Source organism: Vipera berus, assembly GCF_964194415.1.
Source record: "Vipera berus genome assembly, chromosome: 14".
NCBI lineage: Eukaryota > Metazoa > Chordata > Lepidosauria > Squamata > Viperidae > Vipera > Vipera berus.
The window spans coordinates 4,531,939-4,556,987 of record NC_138217.1 but is presented as its reverse complement, the minus strand read 5'-3'; the positions used below and the strand labels follow the sequence as shown (position 1 = coordinate 4,556,987).

Below are 25,049 nucleotides of genomic sequence, written 5' to 3'. Positions count from 1 at the left end.
GGGCTAAGAAACAGGGACTGGCTCAAAGTCACCTAACCCAGCTGATTTTCAGGCTAAGGCTGGACTTGAACTCAGGGTCTCCCACTTTCTAGCCTGGCTTGCCTTAGCCATTATTAGACCAAACTGACTCTCGTTTATATTCCATGTCCATCTCAAAAGTAAATTAGCATTACCTCTTAAGTTGATTACTTTTTTTAAAAAAATATATCCTGTCTCCTTACTCTATAAATAATGCATGGCAGTGAACATAAACTCTTTCCTCCTCCTCTTCCCCCCCCCACAACAACAACCTTGTGAGGTTGAGGTTTGCACAGTCAGCCGGATGTTTACAGCAGATTTGGCATTTTTGTCCACCTATCTTGCCGAGGAGCTAAAACAGGCCAGTTTGGCAGTATTAAAAGTATCATTGTCACAGGATGTCAGCTGTTCCAAGTAAAGCTGCCTTTTGCAACTGACTGATGGCGATTTTTGTCAATGCCGATGATGCTCAAGTGATGCTCCCAGCTATTTTGGGATTCCACCCAAGGCGCTTATTACTATTGGCACCATCTTTGGTTTTGAGTTCGTGGGATTTATTTTGGAGTGAGCACACACGGAGGTGGAGTAGCAAAGTAGGGTTGCATTCTGATCTGGTGTGGTCCTCTTTCTTCCCACCCACCCCCAACCCTTCTAGATGAAACCATCTTGAAAGGAGTGGATGAGAGCAACGCCCTTGTCATTCCGTCTCGAAAAGCCCAGGAGAAACGGGCAACCGGCCTTAAAAGTCCAGGGAAGAAACCCCTGACAAAGAAGCAGAAGAAGAATTTGCAGAAGGTTTTGGAACAAAAAGCCAAGAAAGAAAAGGTGGGTGGATTGATTGATTGATTGATTGATTGATTTCAGGAAACCCATGCTTGAATATTGTGATGTGGGGAGGCAGGAGATGTCACCCCCATCCTCGGCTCATGTCGTTTGTTCTGTTTGGCTTGATTTTGAAATTCTAGCGAGCGGAATTGCTGAAAAAGCTGAGTGAAGTCCAAGTGCCCGAGGCTGAAATGAAGCTCCTCTATACCACGTCCAAGCTGGGAACAGGAAAACGGATGTTCCAGGCGAAAAGGTAAGATAAAGAAGTGCGAGGGGTCCCTGGTGCTTGGTGATTTTCTTGCGGACGTTTCATGGCCCAGTGCTAGAAGGAAGTGGAGTTTGGAGAAGGAGGAGGAAGAGGAGAAGTTGTAGGAGTAGGAAAAGGAACAGGAGGACTGTGGGAACCTTGGTGCTCTCTGAGCTTGGCGGTCTTCTTGCAGATTTTTCATGACCCAACTAGGTAACATCGTCAGTGCTAGAAGGGGATGAGGTTTGTGGAGAGGAGGAGAAGGAAGAGGACTGTGGGGTCCATGGTGCTCTCTGAGCTTGGTGGTTTCCTTGCAGACGTTTCTTGACCCAGCTGGGTAACCTCTTCAGTGTTAGCAGGGAATGGGGTTTGTAGAGAGGAGGAGGAGGAGAAGGAGCGGGATGATGACCACTGTGAGGTCTTTGATGCTCTCAGAGCTTGGCTGTTTTCCTGTAGACGTTTCATTACCCAACTAGGTAACATAATCAGTACTAATACAGTAGGGTGCGGGATTTGCTTTAAGAAAGGGTTCAAGTTCATCGGCTCATTTTATTTATGCAACATGGGCATATGTTTCATTTGATGGCGCCTTTCTGCGCCCATTTGAGCTTTTAGCTTATATATCCTTTGGGAGATGCAGATGATGTTCAGAGAGGGCAGCCGCTCTTTCTGGGCACCTCCAGATATGGGAGCCCCCAGAAGCGTTAGAAAAAATATTTATCTGATTGGGGGATTCTGAGAGTGGATATCCCACTCATCTCCAAGCTGGCATCAATCATGCCAGTTTGGAGATGAGCAGGGGGTTGGACTAGATGACCTCCAAAGTCCCTTCCAACTTATTATTATTTTTTTATTATTATCTTCCTTGGTGTCTCTTCAGTGCTTGGGGGATAATATGGAAGTCTTGGTTCCAGGTCAGTCCAAGAAGTGAATGCTGACTGGTCAAAGAAAATCAAAAGCGTTGGGGGCGCCAGAAGGAAAAGAGGCAGACTTGAATTGGAGGAGGAACAGGTAGAAGAAGAGGAGGAGGAGGAGAAGGAAGAGGAGGATTCTGAGAAGGAAGAACACCTTGACAAGGCACTCCCAGAAGCCTCTACCACCACCAAGACAGAATCTGGAAAGGTCTCTGAATCTCCACTCTCTTTGCCCAAAGAACTTGATAAACTTTCTGGACAAAGAGACGCAACCTCTAAGCCTCTGTCTGAACCTGCGGTGTTTGTTCCAGTGGATCGATCCCCTGATATTCAGGTCAGTTTTGAATCTAATCCATAGAGAATGTTCTCGTGCCTCATTCAGGTTTGCTAATGAGGCAAACCTGAGCTGGACGCACGTATCAGAAGTTATATATCAGAGGTCCGGCGGCGCCTGGAATGGCTGCGGCTGCATTGGCTCTTGAAGGCGAATAGTTTTGGGAGGGATAGTAAGGGCTATAGGCCACATGATCAGGAAGATTTTAATGTGTTTGAGCAACATGGTGGAACTAAGGTAACATACGACCGACAATCTTTGCTGGCCTGGCGAGTTTCTAGTTGTTTTGGAACTGCTGGTGAGACCGTTAAAAGTCGTTGGCGCTGTTTGAATTTGTTCTACCAGCAGCAAGATCTGACTGCTGGCCCAGTGATGGATTGTATTGCAAATCAGGGCTGTTTCCAGAGGAGGCAGAGAGGACCTGGAGCTTATGGAGCGAAGGAACTGGATGAGGCTGTCGGCAGGCCCAGAGGAAGAGAGAGAGGCTTTTGGAGGAGTTGGTGGTGGCGGTGGCAGCATGCTCCAGGGGCAAAAAGAAGCAAGGCCTCTTTAAGGAAAAAGTGGAAGAGTCAGCATCAGAAAAAGGAAAGAAGGCGAGGTTGTCAGAATACAAGCTAACTTGAGGGCTAATCCACATGGAGCCCCATTTCCATCTGTCCTGTTTGCCATCGTTCACTCCCTAGAGACTAAAATGGACAATGTGAAATTTGAGCGGGCCCCGAACAAGGAGTATATATCGGAGGTGGTGACCCTTTCAGAGCTGTACGCAATGAAATTTCATTTTGATGTATGCCGATTGGTGTACATTCAAAGTGACAATAAAGTTATCATTATCATAAAGTTATCATTAAAAGCAATTAAACCATCTAGTCTGGGCAATGTGAAGCAACATGCAGCTTGCAACAGAAGAGGTTCTTAGGGTGGGAATATTAACCACAAGTGGCTTTGAAACTCCAAAATGCTGTGTACTGAAATTAAATTTACAGTTTGGGCTACCATAGTGTTTGTTCTTTGTACAGTAAATATTCTTTGTTTGAGGGGTCCTGGGTGCTCTCTGAGCTTGATTGTTTTCTTGCAGACATTTCATTACCCAGCTAGGTAACATCATCAGTGTTAGAAGGGATTGAATTGAGGGAGGGAGGGAGGGAGGGAGGGAAGGAAGGAAGAATGAATTGTGGGGTCCTTGGTGCTCTCTGAGCTTGCTGGTTTTCTTGCAGACATTTCATTACCCAACTAGGTAACATCCATCAGTGCCAGTAAAGAGTGCTGTTTGCTGTTGGGTTTATATTCTGGTGTTTTGCCTGTCTGGGTGGGAGGGGGCAGTCTTAGAGATTCTTTGGTTGGGCTGTTTAGTAATGGCTCTTTGGCCATTTCTTGATTGGTATATAATTGCTTGCTTGATTGTTGGTCTGAAGATGACCTTGGAGTTAATCTATGCTGGTGCTAATTACTGGTGGAGAGATGCTTGGGTTTTGTTATTTCCTTTTTGGGCTGGTTGATTGTCTCTTTTGCACATATAGATGTACTGTATTTTCTGGCGTATAAGACAACTTTTTAACCCATGAAAATCTTCTCAAAAGTCAGGGGTCATCTTATATGCCCCTTATGTTTATAAGTGACAGTTTTCCTACTAAGTACCTGCATGTCATAAGCATTTGAATTGAAATTACCATATTAAAATCAAATCTGATGTTTTTTAATTTTTATTTGGTGTGCGTTGGAAGAGGGGTAGTCTTATACGGCGAGTATAGCCCAAACCCTATAATTTAACAGGAAATGTAGGGGGTCATCTTATACGCCCAGTCGTCTTATACGCCGGAAAATACGGTAGTTAATGTCCATGTGTCTATTGATGGCTGATTTGTCAGAGTGCCAGGCTTTTAGAAATTCCCTGGCATTTTTGGATTTGGTCTGGTCTAGGATGGCCACATTTTCCCAGCTGAAACTATGGTTAAATCTGTCTACATGTTGTGTGAAATTAAAGAATTTTCGTCATGCCTTCTGACTGCCAGTTGGGGTTCATGGATATTCTCTGTTTCTCTTGTCTGTCAAAGGAAGCCAGGTTGAAACTCCCAATACTTGGAGAAGAGCAAGTTGTGATGGAAGCCGTGCAGGAGAATCCGATCGTCATCATTTGCGGGGAAACAGGTTGTGGGAAAACCACGCAAGTGCCTCAGTTCCTCTATGAAGCAGGCTATGCGAGGTATAAATTTGGGGGGCTTCAAATGTAGCCCCTTGTACAGATAGTCCTTGACTTACAACCATTCATTTAGGGACAGTTCAAAGTTACAACTGCCCTGGGATCGACTTATGACCCTGTGGTCATGGGATCAAAATCTGGATGGTTGCCAACTGGCTCGTGTTTAGGACCGTATTCTGGGACTGTGTGATCCCTTTTTACGACCTCCTGACAAGCACAGATTCACTTCACCAACCGTGTTACTAACTTAAGAGCTGCAGTGATTTACTTAGCAATCGGGGCAAGTAAGGTTGTAAAATGGGGCAGCACTCACTTAACAAATGTCTTTTTTTTTATTGAAAAGTTTTACAATACATTTTTTTTAAAAAGACAAAACCCCTCCCAACCCCCTCCCCTCTCCCCAACCCTCCCCAACACCTCCCTCCCTTCCCCCTCCCCCCTCCCCGACTTCCCAGAGCTCAATACAGGGTATAAAAATACAAGCAATCATGCAAACAACAATAAGATATTAAATCTATCACACTTTAACTCTTATAAAATAACTACAAGCAATTTAAATATCACATCAATACTTATTCAAATGCCAGATGAAACTTTTTAGTCCCATATTTATTCTGGATATAATCAATCCATCTTCTCCACTCCACAATATATCTCTGTTGCGAATGGTCTTTCAAGTAGGCTGAGATCTTTGCCATTTCCGCCAGGTTGGAAACTTTTAAAGTCCACTCTTCTATAGTCGGCAGTTCCTCCTTCTTCCAATATTGCGCTACTAAAAGTCTCGCTGCCGTAATTAAGTTCAACATCAGCTTGGTGTCCACAACAGTAGTATCAATAATAATGCCCAGTAAAAACAGTTGCGGACAAAACTTTATCCTTTTCTTGAATATCTTTTGCATGTTCCACCAAATTTTAATCCAAAAAGCTTTAACCTTTTTACAGGTCAACAAATGTCTTGCTTAGCAACCAAAATGTTGGGGTTCAGTTATGGTCAAAAGTCAAAGGATTAGTTGTATTGGCTTTTAATTCTTTGGTCGGTTGTATCTCCCTGTGCTTGCTAGAATAAAATAAAATCAATTAACACTTTAGCTTCAAGCCTTCATTTCCACAATGCTCTGGTACAAATAATTTAAATCAGCATTTTTTTCAAGCTTAGTAACTTTAAAACGCACAGACTTCAACTCCCAGAATTCCTCCGCCAGAATCTTGGGAGTCGAAGTGCATTCATGCTGCCTATGGAATTCTGTGAAGTGAAGTCCACTCGTGCGGCTAGTGCAGGGGTAGGCAACCTTGGCTTTTTTATAACTTGTGGACTTCGACTCCCAGAATTCCCTAACCCAGGGGCAGGCAACCTTACTCTTTTATGACTCGTGGACTTCAACTCCCAGAATTCCTGAGCCAGCCATGCTGATGGGAAGGGAGAGGTTTCTATGCTAAGCCATGCTGGCTCAGGAATTCTGGGAGTTGAAGTCCACGAGTCATAAAAGAGCCAAGGTTGCCTGCCCCGGGGCTAGGGAATTCTGGGAGTTGAAATCCACACATCTCAAAGTTGCCACTTAACTAGTCTATTAAAACCTCATCTCAATTCTGTTTGTAGCACCCGCGGCATCATCGGGATTACCGAGCCTCGGCGGGTAGCAGCAATGTCTATGTCTCAGCGCGTTGCAGCAGAAATGAATTTATCCCAACAGTAAGGATGGCTCTTTCCAAAATTGGTTTCAGATATAATTGGGGGGTGGGGGGAAAAAACCTCTGTTGAAATAGAAACATGGGAAGTTCTGGCATCTGTCTTAAGTTTGAGAAACCACTTCAGGATTCAGTTCTGCCACGTGGGATAGATTTCTCAGGGAAATTAAGTAGCTGGACAGTGACATGATGATTTTGTGCTTTGCATGATTATTACTCTAAATGTTGTTGTTTTTTTGACAACAATTTCTATATAGTTACAAGCCACTGTTTCAGCTTGTTCCCTAGTTTGGTTCCTTAGTATTATTTTGACTAACTCGATCCAACCTAACACATTCTCTAGATTTTTGAAATGACTGCTAGCAAAATTGGTTGCTGGAATTGGGTATGTCTAGGCTGATGAAGAGGAGGACGAGGGGGGACATGATGTCTCAGGGGCTGCCCCAAAGAAGAGGGAGTCAAGCTATTCTCCGAAGCACCTGAAGGCGGGACAAGAAGCAACGGATGGAAACTCACCAAGGAGAGAAGCAACGTAGAATTAAGGAGAAACTTCCTGACAGTTAGAACAATTAAAACAGTAGAACAACCTGCCTCCAGAAGCTGTGAATGCTCCAACACTGGAAGTTTTTAAGAAGAGACTTGACAGCCATTTGTCTGAAATGGTATAGGATTTCCTGCCTGAGCAGGGGGTTGGACTAGACAACCTCCAAGGTCCCTTCCAGTTCTATAACAATAACGAGGAGGAGGAGGAGAAGAAGAAGAAGAAGAAAAGGAGGAGGAGAAGAAGAAAAAGGAGAAGAGAAGAAGAAGAAGAAGAAGAAGAAGAAGAAGAAGAAGAAGAAGAAACAACAACACCTGGACGATGTTTGGAGAGCAGGATCCTAACGTTATTTAAACATTGCTGTTTATGTTTGCCCTAAATGCACCCTAAATACATTTGAGGGAACACCTGCTGCCAGCATCAAGTTCCCTTCGTCCAGTGCGCTCGCAGAGAGAGGGTCTTCTCAGGGTGCCGCCGGTAAAAGATTGCCGGCGGACAACACCCAGGGATAGGGCCTTCTCAGTGGGGGCGCCTGCCCTTTGGAACCAGCTGCCCATGGAGCTTAGGACTGCCCCCGACCTCCGTTCGTTCCGCTGGGACCTGAAGACCTGGCTCTTTGAGCTCTCTGGCCCAGGCTGAGAATTTTAACTGGGGTTTTATTTTCAGGGATAATTTAATCTTTTTAATTGTCTTTTAACTTTTGTATTTTGTATTGGTGTGATTTTAAAATGCCCTGTAAACCGCCCTGAGTCCTTCGGGAAAGGGCGGTATATAAATCTAATAAAATAAATAAATAAATCCAGCGGGATGGGTGTCCTGACTGGATGGGTTTAACGGTCTCATCTCAGTTTTGTGTGTTGTGAGGGAAATCTGACAACCTCAACGTGGTTTCCACATTCTCTTTACCAGTGTGATCTCCTACCAAATACGTTACGAGGGGAATGTGACGAAGGACACGAAAATCAAATTCATGACGGACGGTGTGCTGTTGAAAGAAATCCAGCAGGTGAGGACTTTATATTTTCCTCCTTTGAAAAGTGAGGTAGAAATGGATTTTAGGAGAATGCACAGATAGGCTGAACATTTTCTAACTTTAGCAGTCCAAGAAGACATTTGAGGAGTCAGATAATCTCTTCTTCCTGTTTCCTCCCCAGTCATGAAATAAAAGAGGCAGGGAAGACACATTTTTTTCACTCCTTCTTGAAAACAGTCTTGAAATTACGACCGCAATTGGGATCAGAATCCCTATTGCTAAGCCAGGGAGTTGTTAAATGAGTCATAGCCAATTTTGCACCCTTTTTTTGGGGGGGGTGTACGTTGTTAAACCGATGACTGCAGTTGTTAAGTGAATCACACGGTCATTAAGCAAATCCAGCTTTGTCCATTGACTTTGCTTGATGTCTACGGAGATTCTCAGTCATCCAGGTCCTGGTTTGTCCCAAAGGTGCCTTTTCAGGAGGCAACTGGACTTTGTTTTTCTTTGAAGAAGTTTCGCTTCTCATCCAAGAAGCTTCTTCAGCTCTGACTGGATGGTGGGAAATGGAAGGACTTGCAGACTGCTGGTCATTTGCATCCTTTTAGAGAGTTGTTGAGGCCACTGGGAGGTTTCCCTGTGTCCTCGGAGTCACCTGAGCGGTGCAAATGGGTGTGGAGCCTTCTTGGCTGCAGGATGTTTTCTGCCCTGGGTCCCTTCCCTGTTGAAGACGGGCGCAGGCTGTGTTGTCTGCATCTCAGGCTGAAGCGCAAATGGTGCCTGCGGTCTGCAATATTATTTTTCTGGAAATCCGTTCATGCTCCCACATCGTTCGAAGGGTGTTCATCCCAAAGCGCATAGCTAAATGTCCGTGGATATTCTCAGTCAGTCCAGGTCACGGTTGTCCCAAAGTTGCTTTTTCAGCAGGCCACTGGATTTCCTTGTTTTTTTTTTCTTGAAGACGTTTTGCTTCTCCTCCAAGAAGCTTCTTCAGCTCTTGACTAGATGGTGGGGAAGGATTTATATTCCTTTCAGAGAGCTGGTCATTTGCATTCTTTTAGAGAGTCGTTGATGCCAGCTGGAGGTTTACCTGTATCCTCGGGGTCACCTGAGTGACGCAAATGGGTGTGGAGCCTTTTTGGCTGATGGATATTTTCTGGCCTGAAGGCTTCACAGCCATTTGCGCCACTCGGGTGACCCCAGGGACACAGAAAATCTCCAAGTGGCCTCAACGACCCACTAAAAGGATGCAAATGACCAGCTGTCTGCAAGGAGTATAAATCCTTCCATCCCCCACCATCCAGTCAGAGCTGGAGAAGCTTCTTGGATGGAAAGAGAAACATCTTCAAAGGAAAAACAGGAACGGCAGTTGCCTCCTGAAGAAGCACCTTTAGGACATTAACTTGCTTTGTTGGAAGCCAGCTGGGAAGGTCACCAATGGCGATCACATGACCCCGGGACCCTGCGCCCGTCATACATACATGCCCGTTGCCAAGTGCCTAAATTTTGACCACGTGACCGTGGGGATGCTGTCACAGTCAGAAGAGCCAGGACCTTTGTTTCCCCCAGTGCCGTCGTAACTCCACAAACGGTCGCTAAACAAATGGTTGTAAGTCAAGAACTCCCTTTAATTGTTGCCCTACTGTTCCCTTGCAAGGCTCTGGGGTTAGATTTGAGGTGGTTTAACCTGAGATGCCCAATCCCCTTCTGAATCTCAGTTCGCCAGCCTGGCGAACCGAACGGAAATTCTTCCGCGTCTTAATTTTTGTTTCTTTCTTTGTTTTTAGGATTTTTTGCTGTCCAAGTATCACGTCGTCATTCTGGACGAAGCCCACGAGAGAAGTGTCTACACCGACATCTTAATTGGCCTTCTATCGCGCATCGTTCCTCTCCGAGCTAAGGTGAAGAAGAAAGAAGGATTAATTAATCAAATGCATGCCGTGTTTCCACGTTGAGCTCCGTCTCATCGAAAGGTGTCTTACTTCTAAATAACTCCGGCCTTCCAGCAAGCTAAAAGCCAGATAAAACAATTGCCAGATTTAAAGGAAAGCCTCTTCTACACACACATGCACCCCGCGCTGCTCCTCTCGATTCCCCCCCCTCAAAAAAATCTTTCTCATCTTTAATTCTGCCCAACCTTTGAGCATTTTCCCAAAGGTGCTTTTTTTACAGGAAACTTTATTGTTTTTCCTTTGAAGACGTTTAGATTCTCATCCCAGAAGCTTTTTCAGCTCTGACTGGATGGTGGGGAATTGAAGGATTGATACACCTTGGAGACAGCTGGTCATTTGCATCCTTTTAGAGCAGGGCTCTTCAAACCTGGCCCTTTTATGACTTGTGGACTTCAACTCCCAGAATTCCTCAGCCAGGAATTCTGGGAGTTGAAGTCCACAAGTCATAAAAGGGCCAAGTTTGAAGAACCCTGTTTTAGAGGGTCATTGAGGCCACTTGGAGGTTTACCTGTGTCCTTAGGGTCACCTGAGCGGTGCCAATGGGTACGAAGCCTTCTTGGCTGCTGGATGTTTTCTGCCCTGGGTCCCTTCCTTGTTGAGGGTGGGCGCAGGCGGTTGGCGATGAGCCTCTGTCTTCGAGCGTTTCGTTTCTCCGTTCTCAGAAAGGGCAGCCGCTGAAACTGATCATCATGTCTGCAACGCTGCGTGTGGAGGATTTCACCGCTAACCAGAAACTCTTTCCTGTTCCTCCTCCGGTTATCCAGGTGAAAAGGGAGTGGGTGGGTGTGCGTCTGTGTGGATGGCTAGGAACAATAAATGAGGTTTTTGAACATTTTGCCCAGGCTTCCTTCGGATCTCTGTTCATCACCACCCTCTTTTGGCCAGTTTCCACCCCAAGGCCTTCCCGCTCCTGACTCGGCTTTTAGTTTGGTGAAGATAAAAATTAAGCTGAGTTCAGTGCCTGATAATTTTGCATTTCTATGTGTTGTAGACTTCACAACGGTTCTTTTAGGGACCATTCAAAGTTACAACGGCATTGAAAAAAGTGACTTGGGACCGTTTTTCACAGTTACGACCATTGCAGCATCCCTGTGGTCACGTGATCAAAACCCGGGAGCTTGGTGTGGGAACGGCCAGAATCTGGTTTCCCAAGAATTTGGTTTCTCACCCTTCAGCCTTTCCAGACCCCCCTAATGAGCCTCCCTGTTGGTTTCAGTGAGAGCACACTCTCCTGGCTCACAGGAGGGCTGGCATGTGGGAGGTGTTGTGATTCAGGGTCAGCCTGTGGGTTCGGCAGTTGGGTCGGACGACTCAGAGGAGGAGGAAGGGGGTGTTGAAGACCTTGCTGAGGGGGTTGAAGATCTTGCTGATGAGAGCCCTCAGCCAGGCCCCTCCCACTTGGTCACCACGCAGACCCAGCTGTGTGAGCCTGACAGCGTGGATGAAGATGACCCACAGCTGGCCCTGTTCAAGGACGCCCGACGCAGGAGGCAGTCAATCAGGAGTAAACAGAGGAAGGCAATGGGGCTCCTCGGAAGGAGGCAGAGAGAAGCCACGCCCTGAACTCTATATAAGGGGAATGTGTGGGAGGGCTGGTTTGCTGAAGGCAACCGCTTGGATAGTTCCTGTTTCTTTAAGCTCCTGTTTCTTGGTTTGTCTTGTTCCGTTTGTTTTTGTGGTAATAAATTTGGCAGGCGTAATTCCAGCCTCTTGCCTTATTGTAAAAGGGGTTGTCCCTGCCTTTTCTGCAGGGCCGGTAGCAGGCTGGTACAGAACAGGAGGTTTGGGAAATGCTGTGATAAAGCCTTCACATACATCTTATGGTACCTTGTTTTTGTGTGATCTCATAGGCACCTGAGTAATCCTTATTATTTCTATGTACCCTATTTCGTATGAGACTGATGAAGTTTTTTGTAATGTTGGAGGTAAATAAAAGTTCAGCGGGCAGTGCTCAGGGAGTTCTTTTTCGGAGACGAGGCTGCCTGGCTGGTTCAGGACAACTCTATCGACCCGGGTCTGATTTTCTTTCCCCTTCACTTGGCAACTGATTTGTATTTATGACGGTCGCAGCATCCCTGGGGGGGGGGGGGCGGGTCGTGTGATCCCCTTTTGCGACTTCAGTCAGCCAAGTCAAGGGGGAAAACCAGATTCTCTTAACAACTGTGTTACTAACTGAACAGCTGCAGGGATTCACTTAACAACTGTGGCAGAAAAAGGTCGTAAAATAGGACAAAGCTCGCTTAACTCTCTTGTTTATCAAGGCAAATGTAGGGCTCAGTTTGGGTCATAAGCCAAGGACTATTAGATCATAATTATATATCATATTTATGTTAACTATAAAATAAAGAGCTGCCCATGACTGGATGCCTTTTATTTTGAAAGTTTAAGGAATAGGGCAGTAATTTAACCCAGAACCTTCTGACAAGGTTGATTTAAATTTGGGTCCAGAGCATTGTTTCCTTGTCTTGCCATTCAGCACGTTTTTGTTTTTTAACCTATGTTAAAATTTTAATCTATGTCAGGTGGATGCGAGGCAGTTTCCGGTCACCGTTCATTTCAACAAGAGGACCCCGCTGGATGATTACAGCGGGGAATGTTTCCGGAAAGTCTGCAAAATTCACCGAATGCTTCCTCCAGGTCAGAGGGCTGATTTAAAAAAAAAACAAAAAAACAAAACAACACCCCCCAGGTGCTTGAAGAGATACCTATAAAATTGAATTTTGTCTTTGCAAAGCATCCACGCAACAGCAGCAGCACATCATTCCCTGATGGTGTTTCGATAAAGCTCCACCTGTGGGGTCCTGGGTGCTCTCTGAGTTTGGTTATTTTCTTGCAGACGTTTCATTACCAAACTAGGTAACCTCATCAGTGCTAGAAAGAATTAGGTTTGCACCCTGCTACCACTGGTGATGTTCCCTACTTGGGCCTTGAAATGTCTGCAAGAAAACCACCAAGCTCAGAAAGCACCAAGGACCCCAGCGTTCTCCTTCTCCTCCAACTGATGGTGTTACTTAATTGGGCAGTGAAACATCTGCAAGAAAACAACCAAGCTCAGAGTGCACCAAGGACCCCACAATCCTCCTCCTCCTCTCTTTCTCCTCCACTCTACAACACCCCCCCTCCCTTCTAGCACTGATGGTATTAGCTAGTTGGGTCATGAAATGTCTTCAAGAAAACCACCAAGCTCAGAAAGCACGAAGGACCCCAGAGTTCTCCTCCTCCTCCTCCTCCAACTGATGATGTTCCTTAATTAGGTAATGAAACATCTGGAAGCTCACAGCACCAGGGACCCCACAATCCTCCTCCTCCTCTCTTTCTCCTCCACTCTACAACCCCCCTCCCTTCTAGCACTGATGGTATTAGCTAGTTGGGTCATGAAATGTCTTCAAGAAAACCACCCAGCTCAGAAAGCACGAAGGACCCCAGAGTTCTCCTCCTCCTCCTCCAACTGATGATATTACTTAATTAGGTAATGAAACATCTGCAAGCTCACAGAGCACCAGGGACCCCACAATCCTCCTCCTCCTCTCTTTCTCCTCCACTCTACAACCCCCCCTCCCTTCTAGCACTGATGGTATTAGCTAGTTGGGTCATGAAACATCTGCAAGAAAACCACCCAGCTCAGAGAGAACCAAGGACCCCACAGTCCTCCTCCTCTTCCTCCTCTCTGCAAACCCCACCCCACTCCCTTCAAGCACATGATGTTACCTAATTGGGTCATGAAACGTCTGCAAGAAAACCACCAAGCTCAGAGAGCGCCAAGGACCCCTCACTGCAACCCTGAGCTGCAAATATTCCCTTTCAAGCAGAGGTCCCCACCTTTCGGGCACCAGGGACCGGTTCCATGGAGACCAGAGGGTGCGTGGTTTTGTGTGCTGCCTGCATCCCGTGGATGGGGCTTTGCCTGTTGGTGCGGCCCGGTTGCTGGCATGCTGGGGCCCGATACCAGTCCACAGACCAGGGGTTGGGGACCCTGCTTTAAAGTTCTGACTACCCGTAGATCTCTGCTTCTTCCCCAAAGCAGGCCCACTAAGCCGGATGCCTACCCCCATCATCCCCAGCCAGGTCTTTCAGCATTTAAACGTTTCGGATATTCTGCAAAGGGAGCAGGAGGTTTTCACTTTTGCAGAGATGGACGCGCTCTGCACTTTGCAGCTTTCTCTTTGGTGGTCCCGTTTGAAATGCCGCCGTTCTTTCCTTTTGCAGGGGGCATTTTGGTCTTCTTAACTGGACAAGCCGAAGTCCATTCCCTGTGTCGGAGGCTGAGGAAGTCCTTCCCTTTTTGCAAAAATGCAAGGCCGGGTAAGTTTTGCACTCTTGAAATTTACTCCTGTCCCCGGTCCCAAAGGTGCTTTTTTTCTTCAGCAGGCAACTGGACTTCCTTGTTTTTCTTTGAAGACATTTCGCTTCTCATCCCAGAAGCTTCTTCAGCTCTGACCGGATGGTGGGGAATGGGAGGATTTATACTCCTTGCAGACCGCTGGTCATTTGCAGAGTCATTCAGGCCATTTGGGGGTTTACCTGTGTCCTTGGGGGTCACCTGAGCGGTGCAAAGGGGTGTGGAGCCTTCTTGGCTGCAGGATCTTTTCCGCCCTGTTCCTGCAATCTGCAGTGGTGTTGTTCTTCTTTAATCCCATTTATATCCCGCCCTTCTCCGAGGACTCAGGGCGGCTTACAATCTAAAGCACAAATCAATGTGCTTAGCAATAGCCTTCATTCTATGTATATGCCTGCTTGTTAGGGCTTTCACACACACCCCCAAGCGGCATTATTACAAAGTCAGCTTATTGCCCCCAACAATCTGGGTCCTCATTTTACCTACCTGGGAAGGATGGAAGGCTGAGTCAACCTTGAGCCTGGTGGGACTCGAACCTGCACTAATTGCAGGCAGCTGGTGTTACTTAAGGAGGCATTAGCCCACTGCTCCACCAAGGCTCTGGGAATCCGTTCAGGCTCCCACACCCTTTGAAAGGTGTCCATCCTAAAGTGCATAGCTAAATGTCTACCTTCACCTCTGACCCCTGTGTCCTCCATTTTAATCCTTCCTCCAACAGCAGCGCAAAAAAGTTAGTAGCATGTTGCCAAGTGAATCTGGCTTTGCTCGTTAACTTTGCTCGTCAGAAGGTTGCAAAAGGGGAGCACGTGACCCCGGGATGCTGCAACCGTCATAAATATGAGTCAGTTGTTCTGAACCAGCCCTCTTCTCGCAACCCCTAATTAAAAGAAGAGTCTGGAAAGCGTCCAAGGCTAAAAGGCTTCTGCCAAGATTTAATTACGCAGTTAACAAAAACACAAGAGCTTGTCTTCTCAAGCGGAAAAGTTGCTTTCAGCAACCAGCCCCTCCCCAAACACTTCTTTTATAGAGAGCTCAGGGCGTGGTCTCCCTGTGCCTCCTCCCGAGGAGTCCCATAGTCTTTCTTTGTTTGTCCCTGCTCGTCTGCCTCCTGCGTCGGGCGTCCTTGAACAGGGCCAGCTGTGGGTCATCATCCTCCGCACTCTCGGGCTCACACAGCTGAGAAGAGGTCCCCGGCTGAGGACTCTGCAAAGCCTCCAAATCATCATCAGCCGGTTCGTTTCCCTCCTCCCCCACATCTGAGTCCTCCGATACATCGGACCCGGCTGTCGGACCCACAGGCTGGCCCTGAGTCACAACATCAGTTTCCAAGCGTGTCATAAATATGAATCATTTTCCAAGGTCCAAATTTTGATCACATGACCCACAGGGATGCTGCAACAATCACCACTGTGAAAATGTTCGTAAGTCCCTTTTTTAGTGACGTAACTTCAGGTGGTCGCTGGATGACCTGTCGTAAGTCGAGGACTTTACTCGACTTTAATTGATCTTCTCCACCCTTTCAACTCTCTGAAATGACCCTTGATATCCGATGATAAGTGAGACCCCCCCCCAAAAAATCAGGAAGTTCTTGGCCCTGTTCATCACTCTCTTAAATTGGCTTTTTGAATCACTCACTCCAGAGCTGTGTTTCTCAATCCTGGCCACGTTAAGAGGGGAGAGCTTCACCTCCCATAATTCCCCGGCCAGAATGGGTGGACTTGCTGGGGAATTCTGGGAGTTCATTCATCTGTGTCGACTGGGAAAATTTGGGATTTGGTCCACCCCTGCTGGCTGGGGAATTCTGGCAGTTGAAGTCCATCCATGTTGCTGGGGAATTCTGGGTGATGGAAGTCCATGCTAGCTAGGGCATTCTGGGAGTTGAGGTCTGTCCATGTTGCCAGGGGAATTCTGGGAGTTCTACTAACATTTATTAGACTTGGTTGAGAAAGATGTGGCTTTGCTCTTTGTAGGTTCTGATGATGAGTACGATTCTCTGAAAGCCATCCGAAGGTTTAAGAAATCCCGACGGAAAAAGAAGCACTTTCTTCAAGTAAGCAAAATTTTCCTGCAACTGTCATAAATGCAGTCTGGTTTCCAAGAGCCCAAATTTTGATCATATGGCCATTTATATGGTGCACCAGTTACAGGCGCAAGGACCAGTTGCAAGTCACTTTTTTCCAGTGCCATTGTAACTTTGGTCACTAAATAAATGGTAATAAGTCAAAGACTAAGATGATCCAAGGCCTGGAGACTAAAACATACGAAGAACGGCTGCAGGACTTGGGTATGTCTAGTCCAGGGGTCAGCAACCTGAAACAGTGAAAGAGCCACTCAGAACTGGTTCCCTCACAAAAGGAAAAGCTGGGAGCCGCAAAAAATGTGTGCGCATGCGCGTACATGCGCGCATGCGCAGAACAGGGTTTGACTGAAGAGTGGAGCCAAGGCGAGATATGCACCTACCCTGCATATTTGATTGGTTGAACTTTTTTAGTCCCACTTTTTTTTTTGGACTGCACATGTCAGAGGACTGGGAGCCGCAGGAGATGGCTGAAAGAGCCGCATGCGGCTCCGGAGCCGCGGGTTGCAGACCTGTGGGCTAGTCTAAAGAAAAGAAGAAATAGGGGAGACATGATAGAACTCTTCCAGTATTTGAGGGGCTGCCACAAAGAAGAAGGGTTCATGTTATTCTCCAAAGCACCAGAGGGCAGGAAAAAGAAACAATGGTTGGAAAATGATCCAAAATGAGAAGCAACCTGGAATTAAGGAGAAACTTCCTAACAGGGAGGACAATTAACCAGTGGAACAGTTTGATTCCAGAAATCGTGGGCGCTCCATCACTGGAGATTTTTAAGAAGAGTCTAGACATTCACCTAAGATGGTATAGGTTCTCCTGCTTGAGTAGGGGGTTGGACTAGAAGACCTCCAAGGTCCCTTCCAGCTCCTATTCTATTCTATTCTATTCTATTCTATTCTATTCTATTCTATTCTATTCTATTCTATTCTATTCTATTCTTTCTATTGACAAGGTATATTTGCTTCTTAAACAAATTCCCCAAAATATCTTAGTTTTGCACATTCATCGTCTAAGTACCCTCTATCTACTTAAACATAACAATCTGATTTATCTTCTTGCTTTAATGATTGGATATGCTCATACTTTTCAATCACGTCTAAGGTTCTCCCAAATGCCTTCTAAATTTTAAATCTAGAAGTTTTTCGAGTCTTTGAAGTTGTTGGTTTTTTTTCCTTTCTTTCTAGACCCTGCCCAAAATTGATCTGGATAATTATTCCGTTCTGCCAGTTGACGGAGACGAAGACCGTGAAGCCGCCGAAGATGATGAAGAAGCAAACTCAGTTGGTTCGGATCTTGACCTTGATGTGGGCGAAAATTGCCTTCAAGAAGGTTTGTCCAAGCATTTGAAACTTGGTTGAGTTTGCACAGAAGACCAGAGAGATTTTTTAATCATGGTTAGCCAATCAAACCACATTAGCCTGAGCCGTAATAAGATAAGACACCATCTGATTCAGCTTCTTTATGTTTCTAATTTATGGACAGATCTTGCCTTCATATTATCATAGGTTGGAACCCTGGCTTGTTCAACAAACCACAAATGTTAAGTTAGCAGCTTATTGTATAACCTGCTCAAAGATGTTGGTCTTCAGCGGGAGATCTTTTTTTTTTAAGATCAAGTATTCCTGTTTTTACAGTAACCACTGATTTACGGTCAATAAATCTAAATAAAGTAACAAAGAGACTAGTTCTCATGAAGCTGCCTGAAAAATAGCTGCTGCTTTTCTTCTTCCCTTGCCTCTTAGGTCTGATTTGCAAAACATATTGAACTGTATTTATTTACTGGTTATATTTTTATTTATATTTTTATACTGCCTTATTTCATGAGGATTCCTGGGGGAGCGAGTGATTAAAACAAAAACACATAAGGTTAACATCAATGATTAAACAAAAAAATAGCAGAGGCCTTACTGTGTCTGGAAAATACAGATTATAGTACTAATAATCTTGCTGGCTAATCTTTTCAGCACTTAATCTATTTTTTTTGTCCTGTTTATAATTTGAATGCAGGTGAAAAACCGGATTCTTCCCACCCACTTTATGTTCTTCCGCTCTACTCTTTGCTGGCTCCAGAAAAACAAGCCAAGGTAAGACTAAACACCCCTGTAGGAATATTGGGGTACATTCAGAAAAGCTGCATGTTGTTATGAGAGTCACAGTGTCCTGGAGTCATCTATTCTCCTTTTGAGACTTTCTGGCAAGCAAAATCAAGGCTAAAGCCAGATTCACTCAAGAACCATGTTATTAACAACTGCACTGATCCACTTAACAACTGTGGCAAAAGAGGTCATAAAACCGGGGCAAAGCTCACAGCAACTCTTGCTTAGCAGTGGAAATTTTGGCCTCAATGGTAGTCGTACGTCAAGGACTATCTATACTTTGAGAATTGCTAGGGAGCAGCCATTATAATTCTTTTCCTCCCACCCAAACTATCTAAACTTCACTGTCTCTTTGCCCTCTGGAATGCAACCCCTCCCTCTCGGGAATCCAGTGTCAAGGTAAAAATCACCTTTGTAGAGGGCGACGGACCGTGCTTCAGAGAATGCATGATATGCTTGCAGGAAGGCAATAAAAACACGACACATAATCTTACTAAATACCTTTTACTTACAAAAATATAAAAACTAAATATATATTATACAGAGCTAGCTGGGCTACATCCTAACGTAACAGACAGTAACAGCAAAGTGAAAAAAACAATACAGATAACAACTCAGAACTTTCTCTAGACATGCGCACTAAACAGACTGAAACCATAACATAGCTAGTCATATGGGATTCACTATGGTTACCAGATAAGTTATCACAACAGGTGCAGAGAGCAGGGGAAAATGTACAGTTAGAAATGAACTTTCTGACGAACAAAAAAAAACATGCAGTGACATCCAGACCACATTCCACCCCACTAACGGAGTCTTTACAAATAGGACATGGCTGATGGGAAGCATGGCGATCCCCAACATGGGCGACATCACCGCAGATGATGTCGCCTTTAGAAGTTGTGGGAGCTTCATCCCTGGAAGCTTTCAAGAAGAGACTGGACTGCCACCTGCCAGAAATGGTGTAGGGCCTCCTGCTTGGGCGGGGGGGTTGGACTAGATGACCTACAAGGTCCCTTCCAACTCTGTTATTCTAGTCTAGTCTAGTCTAGTCTAGCCTATCCATTCCATTCCATTCCATTCCATTCCATTCCATTCTATTCTATTCTAGTCTAGTCTAGTCTAGTCTAGTCTAGTCTAGTCTATTCCATTCCATTCCCTTCTCCTCTCCTCTCCTCTCCTCTCCTCTCCTCTCCTCTCCTCTCCTCTCCTCTCCTCTCCTCTCCTCTCCTCTCCTCTTCTCTTCTATTTTCCATTCCATTCCATTCCATATTTCCTATTCTATTCTATTCTATTCTATTCTATTCTATTCTATTCTATTCTATTCTATTCTATTCTATTCTATTCTATTCTATTCTATTCTATTCTATTCTATTCTATTCTATTCTATTTTCCATTCCATTCCATTCCATATTTCCTATTCTATTCTATTCTATTCTATTCTATTCTATTCTATTCTATTCTATTCTATTCTATTCTATTCTATTCTATTCTATTCTATTCTATTCTATTCTATTCTATTCTATTCTATTCTATTCTATTCTATTTTCCATTCCATTCCATTCCATATTTTCTATTCTATTCTATTCTATTCTATTCTATTCTATTCTATTCTATTCTATTCTATTCTATTCTTCTTGTAGAAGGAATGTCTAGTAAACTTTATTCTCTGTCTTTGGTGAGTTTGTTCTTTTTCTCATCCATTGAAAACTGCTCCAAACTCAGGTTTTCAGGCCATCTCCACCTGGGACTAGGCTGTGTGTCGTGGCCACCAACGTGGCAGAAACATCTCTGACCATCCCGGGCATCAGATACGTGGTTGATTGTGGGAAGGTCAAGAAACGCTTCTACGACAAAGTCACCGGCATCTCATCCTTCAAGGTTATGTGGACATCCCAGGCTTCAGCCAACCAGCGGGCAGGCCGAGCGGGCCGAACGGAGCCAGGCCATTGTTACAGGTGAGCTAGCTTTTTTTTTTTACAGACCTGAAAATCAGGAATGCCCAAATGTGGATCCATGATGCTCCCTGAGCTGGGTGGTTTTCTTGCAGACATTTCATGACCCAACTAGGTAACATCATCAGTGCTAGAAGGGAGTGGGATTTGTGGAATAAAAGAGGAAGAGGAGAAGGACTGTGGGGTCCTTAGTGATCTCTGAGCTTGGTGGTTTTACTCAACTAGGTAACATCATCAGTGCTAGAAGGGACGGGAGGGGGGGGTTGCCCTCTGTATGTATGCAAGAAATTTGCCCTGTAATACCAAATCAACAATCAAGCAATAAGCAGCAACCTAATCAAGGAATTACCAAGAACACTCTCACCAACATTGACAGGGAAGCCATTACTATATAAATAGAGAGCAAACCCCGCTCCCTTCTAGCACTGAGGATGGTACCTAGTTGGGTCATGAAACGTCTGTAAGAAAGCCACCAAGCTCCACAGAGCACCAAGGATCCCCACAGTCCTCCTCTTCTTCCTCCCAACTCCCCCTCCATTCTGTAAACCCCACTTCCTTCTAGCACTGATGATGGTACCTAGTTGGGTCATGAAACATCTGTAAGTAAGCCACCAAGCTCCACAGAGCACCAAGGATCCCCACAGTCCTCCTCTTCTTCCTCCTTCACCTCCTCTTCCTCCTCCCTCCTCCCCCTCCATTCTGTAAACCCCACTTCCTTCTAGCACTGATGATGGTACCTAGTTGGGTCACGAAACGTCTGTAAGTAAGCCACCAAGCTCCACAGAGCACCAAGGATCCCCACAGTCCTCCTCTTCTTCCTCCTTCACCTCCTCTTCCTCCTCCCTCCTCCCCCTCCATTCTGTAAACCCCACTTCCTTCTAGCACTGATGATGGTACCTAGTTGGGTCATGAAACATCTGTAAGTAAGCCACCAAGCTCCACAGAGCACCAAGGACCCCTCATTTTAACCCTGAGCTACAAACGTTTTCTTCTGTCCATGCCCAAATCATCAAAGCTGGGTGAAGGTAGCAACATCTGGCTTGGGCAGCCGTGTCCTTGGAAGGACCTTGTCTTAGTGTTTGCCTGTACGTACGGACAATATTTGCACACAGGCGTGAGTTTTCTCTCTCAAACCCTTTTCTGTCACCGTCACAGCCCTAAATCATCTCGATTCTTTTGGACCCAACAAAGGGATTAGCACAGTTCTTTAAACACGGGTCCTTCTTTAGCCGCTAGCAAGGAGCCAATTTTTTTTTAAAAAGGATCGTTTTGATCTCCGCTGCTCCCTTTTTTTTGTGTTCCAGGCTTTATTCTTCAGCTGTGTTCAGTGATTTTGAGCAGTTCTCTGCTCCCGAGATCACCAGGCGACCTGTTGATGATTTAATTCTGCAGATGAAAGCCTTGAACATCGAGAAGGTGAGAGTTCAGTTTTTAGCGCTTCACTTTTAGCCATCCTCCTGGCGCCACAACCTTGGTAACAGGCGGGGGATCTGGCCAGAAAGGAGTCACACCTGATGGCCCAATCAATCCCCCCCTCCCTGTTTCCCATACAGATACATCAAAGCGAAAGCATCAAATTCTTCAGCCCCCAAGTAACAGTTCCCCCCTCCCCTTGGCATGGCAGCGTGTGCCGACAGGGACCTGACAGGCGGCTGTGGGATCCTTTGCCTTTTATCTGACCCATTTGCTAAGCAGCATCTCTGTCAGAATCCATTTATATCCCATTCATAAAACTCTTTATCTGTATGTTTTTAAAATCTTATCCCTCCCCCTGGATTCTGCCATTTCTCCAAGGAGGAGAGAGAGGATGTGTATTCAGCCTGCCGGGAGGCTGTCTTGAAAGACCAGGGGAAGAATCTTTGAACTGAGAACAACAAAGGAAGGGGTGGGGGGGAAGAGATCTGGTTTGTATTTCCGTTTAGAGTCTAAAGGAAGGGAGCAATTGTCGTGAAGACATGAGAGTTCCCTCTTTCCCATGGAAGGATTTAACACCTGAATTTAAATTGATCCAGGACAAACCAGATGGCTTGGAGGGAGGGGGTTCGACCCGGGGAACTCTTTAAAAAAGCACCAAACTGTAACACAGTTCAGATCCTGTCTAGTATTCCCATTACCAAACGTGTTTCAGTAAAAGCTCCTTTTGGACAATTTTCTGGTTCAAGAGTTCGTTCTTTCCTGGGATGTGGATTGGGGTGGGTCCTGACAATCTCTCTCTCCCGTCTCCCAAGGTCCCTCCTTCATACCATCATAATACTCCCTGACACGTATCTCTCCATCTCCTCTTTTGTCTCTTTCCTATCTATAGGTAATCAATTTCCCGTTTCCTACCCCACCCTCCACCGATGCCCTGAGGGCTGCAGAGGAATTGCTGATCGCCCTCGGCGCCTTGAAGTCTCCTGCCACATCTGGAAGGTAAGGGACATCCACACTTGCGCTTGGATCCCAAAGGATTGATCTTTTAGCTCCCTCCTCACTAACTCTCCAGGCCTTTCATGACCCAATTAGGTAACACCATCAGGGCTAGAAGGGACGTTTTCTGTATAGGCAGTAGCTGACAGGGCAAGCCACTTGTATATAAACAGAGAGCCAACCCCACTCCCTTCCAGCCCTGATGGTGTTACCTAGTTGGGTCCTGAAACGTCGGCAGGGAAATCACCAAGCTCAGAGAGCACCAAGGACCCCCTTTCCTCCACTCTACAAACCCTTCTCCCTTCCAGCCCTGATGGTATTGCCTAGTTGGGTCCTGAAACGTCTGCAGGGAAATCACCAAGCTCAGAGAGCACCAAGGACCCCCTTTCCTCCACTCTACAAACCCTTCTCCCTTCCAGCCCTGATGGTGTTACCTAGTTGGGTCCTGAAACGTCGGCAGGGAAATCACCAAGCTCCGAGAGCACCAAGGACCCCACAAACATACCAAGAGATTGTTTAATTCTTCAAACGAAAGGGCTGAACGTCGAGAAGGCGGTATAATCCTCGACTTAGACCATTTCTTTTAATGACTCTCCTTCTCTCCCTTACAAATTTCCTTGTTCCCTTCTTCCAGGTTGGAAAAGCTGCAGGAAGCCAAGTTCAGCTGCCCCATCAGCCCTTTGGGCGTCCTCATGGCCTCCTTCCCAGTGGCTCCACGTTACGCCAAGATGCTTGCCTTGAGCCAGCAGCACCACTGCTTGCCCTATACCATCGCCTTAGTCTCCGCCTTGACGGTGAGGGAGCTCTTTGAAGAGTTCAACAGGTAAGGCCACGGTGGGGCTGTTGAGAAACTGGTGACGTTGCTGGGTCAGTGGTTTTGTGGGCTCCAACCTGGTTTGAGAATTAAACAAGCATCCCTCAAAATAGAATCAAGGTTGCGTGAAGTGTACCAATTTACAATGCCTTGATAAGGCCACACTTGGAATCCTGCATCCAGTTTTGGTCACCACAATGTGAAAAAGAGGTTGAGACTCTAGAAAGAGTGCAGAGAAGAGCAGCAAAGAGGATCAGGGGACCGGAGGCTAAAACATACGAAGAAGCGTTGCAGGAATGGGGCATGTCTGGTTTAATGAAGAGAAGGACGAGGGGTGACAGGATAGCAGTCTTTCAGTATCTCAGGGGCTGCCCCAAAGAAGAGGGAGTCAAGCTATTCTGCAAAGCACCTGAAGGCAGGACAAGAAGCAACGGATGGAAACTAATCAAGGAGAGAAGCAACCTGGAACTAAGGAGAAACTTCCTGACAGTGAGAACAATTAACTAGTGGAACAACCTGCCTCCAGAATTAGTGAATGCTCCAACACTGGAAGTTTTTAAGAAGAGATTGGAGAACAGTTTGTCTGAAATGGTATAGGGTTTCCTGCCTGAGCAGGGGGTTGGACTAGATGACCTCCAAGGTCCCTTCCAAATTTATTGTTGTTATTATAAAACTCCACGGATTTGGAAGAGTCAAGACGGACTCAAAGGCCTAACGAAAAATTTAGCAGAGGCGGTCCAAACCTCCCATTGCTAAGCAAGACAGTTAAGTCAGTTGTGCCCCACTTTACAGCCCGTCTTCCCACCGTTGTTAGGTGAATCGCTTCAGTTGTTAAGTAAATTTGTTGTGAAGTAAATTTGACTTTGCTTGTCAGAAGGTTGCAAAACAGGATCATGTGACCCTCCCGGGACGCTGCAACTGACATAAGTACATGCCAGTTGCCAATTGTCTAAATGTTGATCACGTGACATGCAACGGTTGTAAGTGTGAAAAACATCACCAGTCACTTTTTCGATGCCGTTGTAACTTCAAACGATCTCTAAGTGGCTGGTTGAAAGTCAGGGACTATCTTTACAAGTACTGCTTGACTTACAAGCATTTAACAGCCATTCAAAGTTCCATCACGATGGGGGGAAAAAGTAGCATTAAACCAGTGATGACATAAGCATCAATATTCATCATTAGCAAACCTCAAGTCATTTCTGTTATTGTCTTCCAAGAAAGAATTATCTGAATAGAAAGAAAAGCTGCTTTCGTTTCCCTGGAAATGTTGATAAAGCACTTTTTTTTTAAATTCCCATTTATATCCCGCCCTTCTCCGAAGACTCAGGGCGGCTTACAATCTAAGCACAAATCAATGTGCTTAGCAATAGCCTTCATTCTATGTATATGCCTGCTTATTATTAGGGCTTTCGCCCCCCCCCCCCCAGTGGCATTATTACAAAGTCAGCTTAATTGCCCCCAACAATCTGGGTCCTCATTTTACCGACCTCGGAAGGATGGAAGGCTGAGTCAACCTTGAGCCTGGTGGGATGCAAACCTGCACTAATTGCAGGCAGCTGGTGTTACTTAAGGAGGCATTAGCCCACTGCTCCACCAAGGCTTGAAGGTTCCTCCAGTTCTCCCATATTCCTTCTACATTTCAAGCTCCTCTCCTCTAAAAATTTGTTCTCCT

The 25,049-nt window shown here is 45.7% G+C and overlaps 1 protein-coding gene across 5 annotated transcripts in view; it reads left to right on the top strand.

Annotated features, from left to right (window-relative positions):
• The window catches only part of DHX37 (DEAH-box helicase 37), a 41,516-nt gene that overhangs the window by 1,024 nt on the left and 15,443 nt on the right, over positions 1 to 25,049 (top strand). For 4 of the 5 annotated variants that reach the window (XR_014027912.1, XR_014027913.1, XM_081339112.1 and 1 more), the window contains exons 2-18: positions 674 to 843; positions 984 to 1,096; positions 2,005 to 2,338; positions 4,393 to 4,541; positions 6,136 to 6,228; positions 7,675 to 7,771; positions 9,526 to 9,639; positions 10,353 to 10,454; positions 12,213 to 12,327; positions 13,897 to 13,992; positions 15,997 to 16,076; positions 17,285 to 17,429; positions 18,108 to 18,184; positions 19,922 to 20,154; positions 21,456 to 21,567; positions 22,457 to 22,563; positions 23,195 to 23,383. Coding sequence is in view for 3 of the 5 variants with exons in the window: in XM_081339112.1 (XP_081195238.1) it covers positions 674 to 843; positions 984 to 1,096; positions 2,005 to 2,338; positions 4,393 to 4,541; positions 6,136 to 6,228; positions 7,675 to 7,771; positions 9,526 to 9,639; positions 10,353 to 10,454; positions 12,213 to 12,327; positions 13,897 to 13,992; positions 15,997 to 16,076; positions 17,285 to 17,429; positions 18,108 to 18,184; positions 19,922 to 20,154; positions 21,456 to 21,567; positions 22,457 to 22,563; positions 23,195 to 23,383 (2,326 nt within the window). In the remaining 2 variants the exon portion in view is untranslated. The remainder of the gene's footprint in view (positions 1 to 673; positions 844 to 983; positions 1,097 to 2,004; positions 2,339 to 4,392; positions 4,542 to 6,135; positions 6,229 to 7,674; positions 7,772 to 9,525; positions 9,640 to 10,352; positions 10,455 to 12,212; positions 12,328 to 13,896; positions 13,993 to 15,996; positions 16,077 to 17,284; positions 17,430 to 18,107; positions 18,185 to 19,921; positions 20,155 to 21,455; positions 21,568 to 22,456; positions 22,564 to 23,194; positions 23,384 to 25,049) is intronic. The other variant, XM_081339113.1, reaches the window with a different exon arrangement.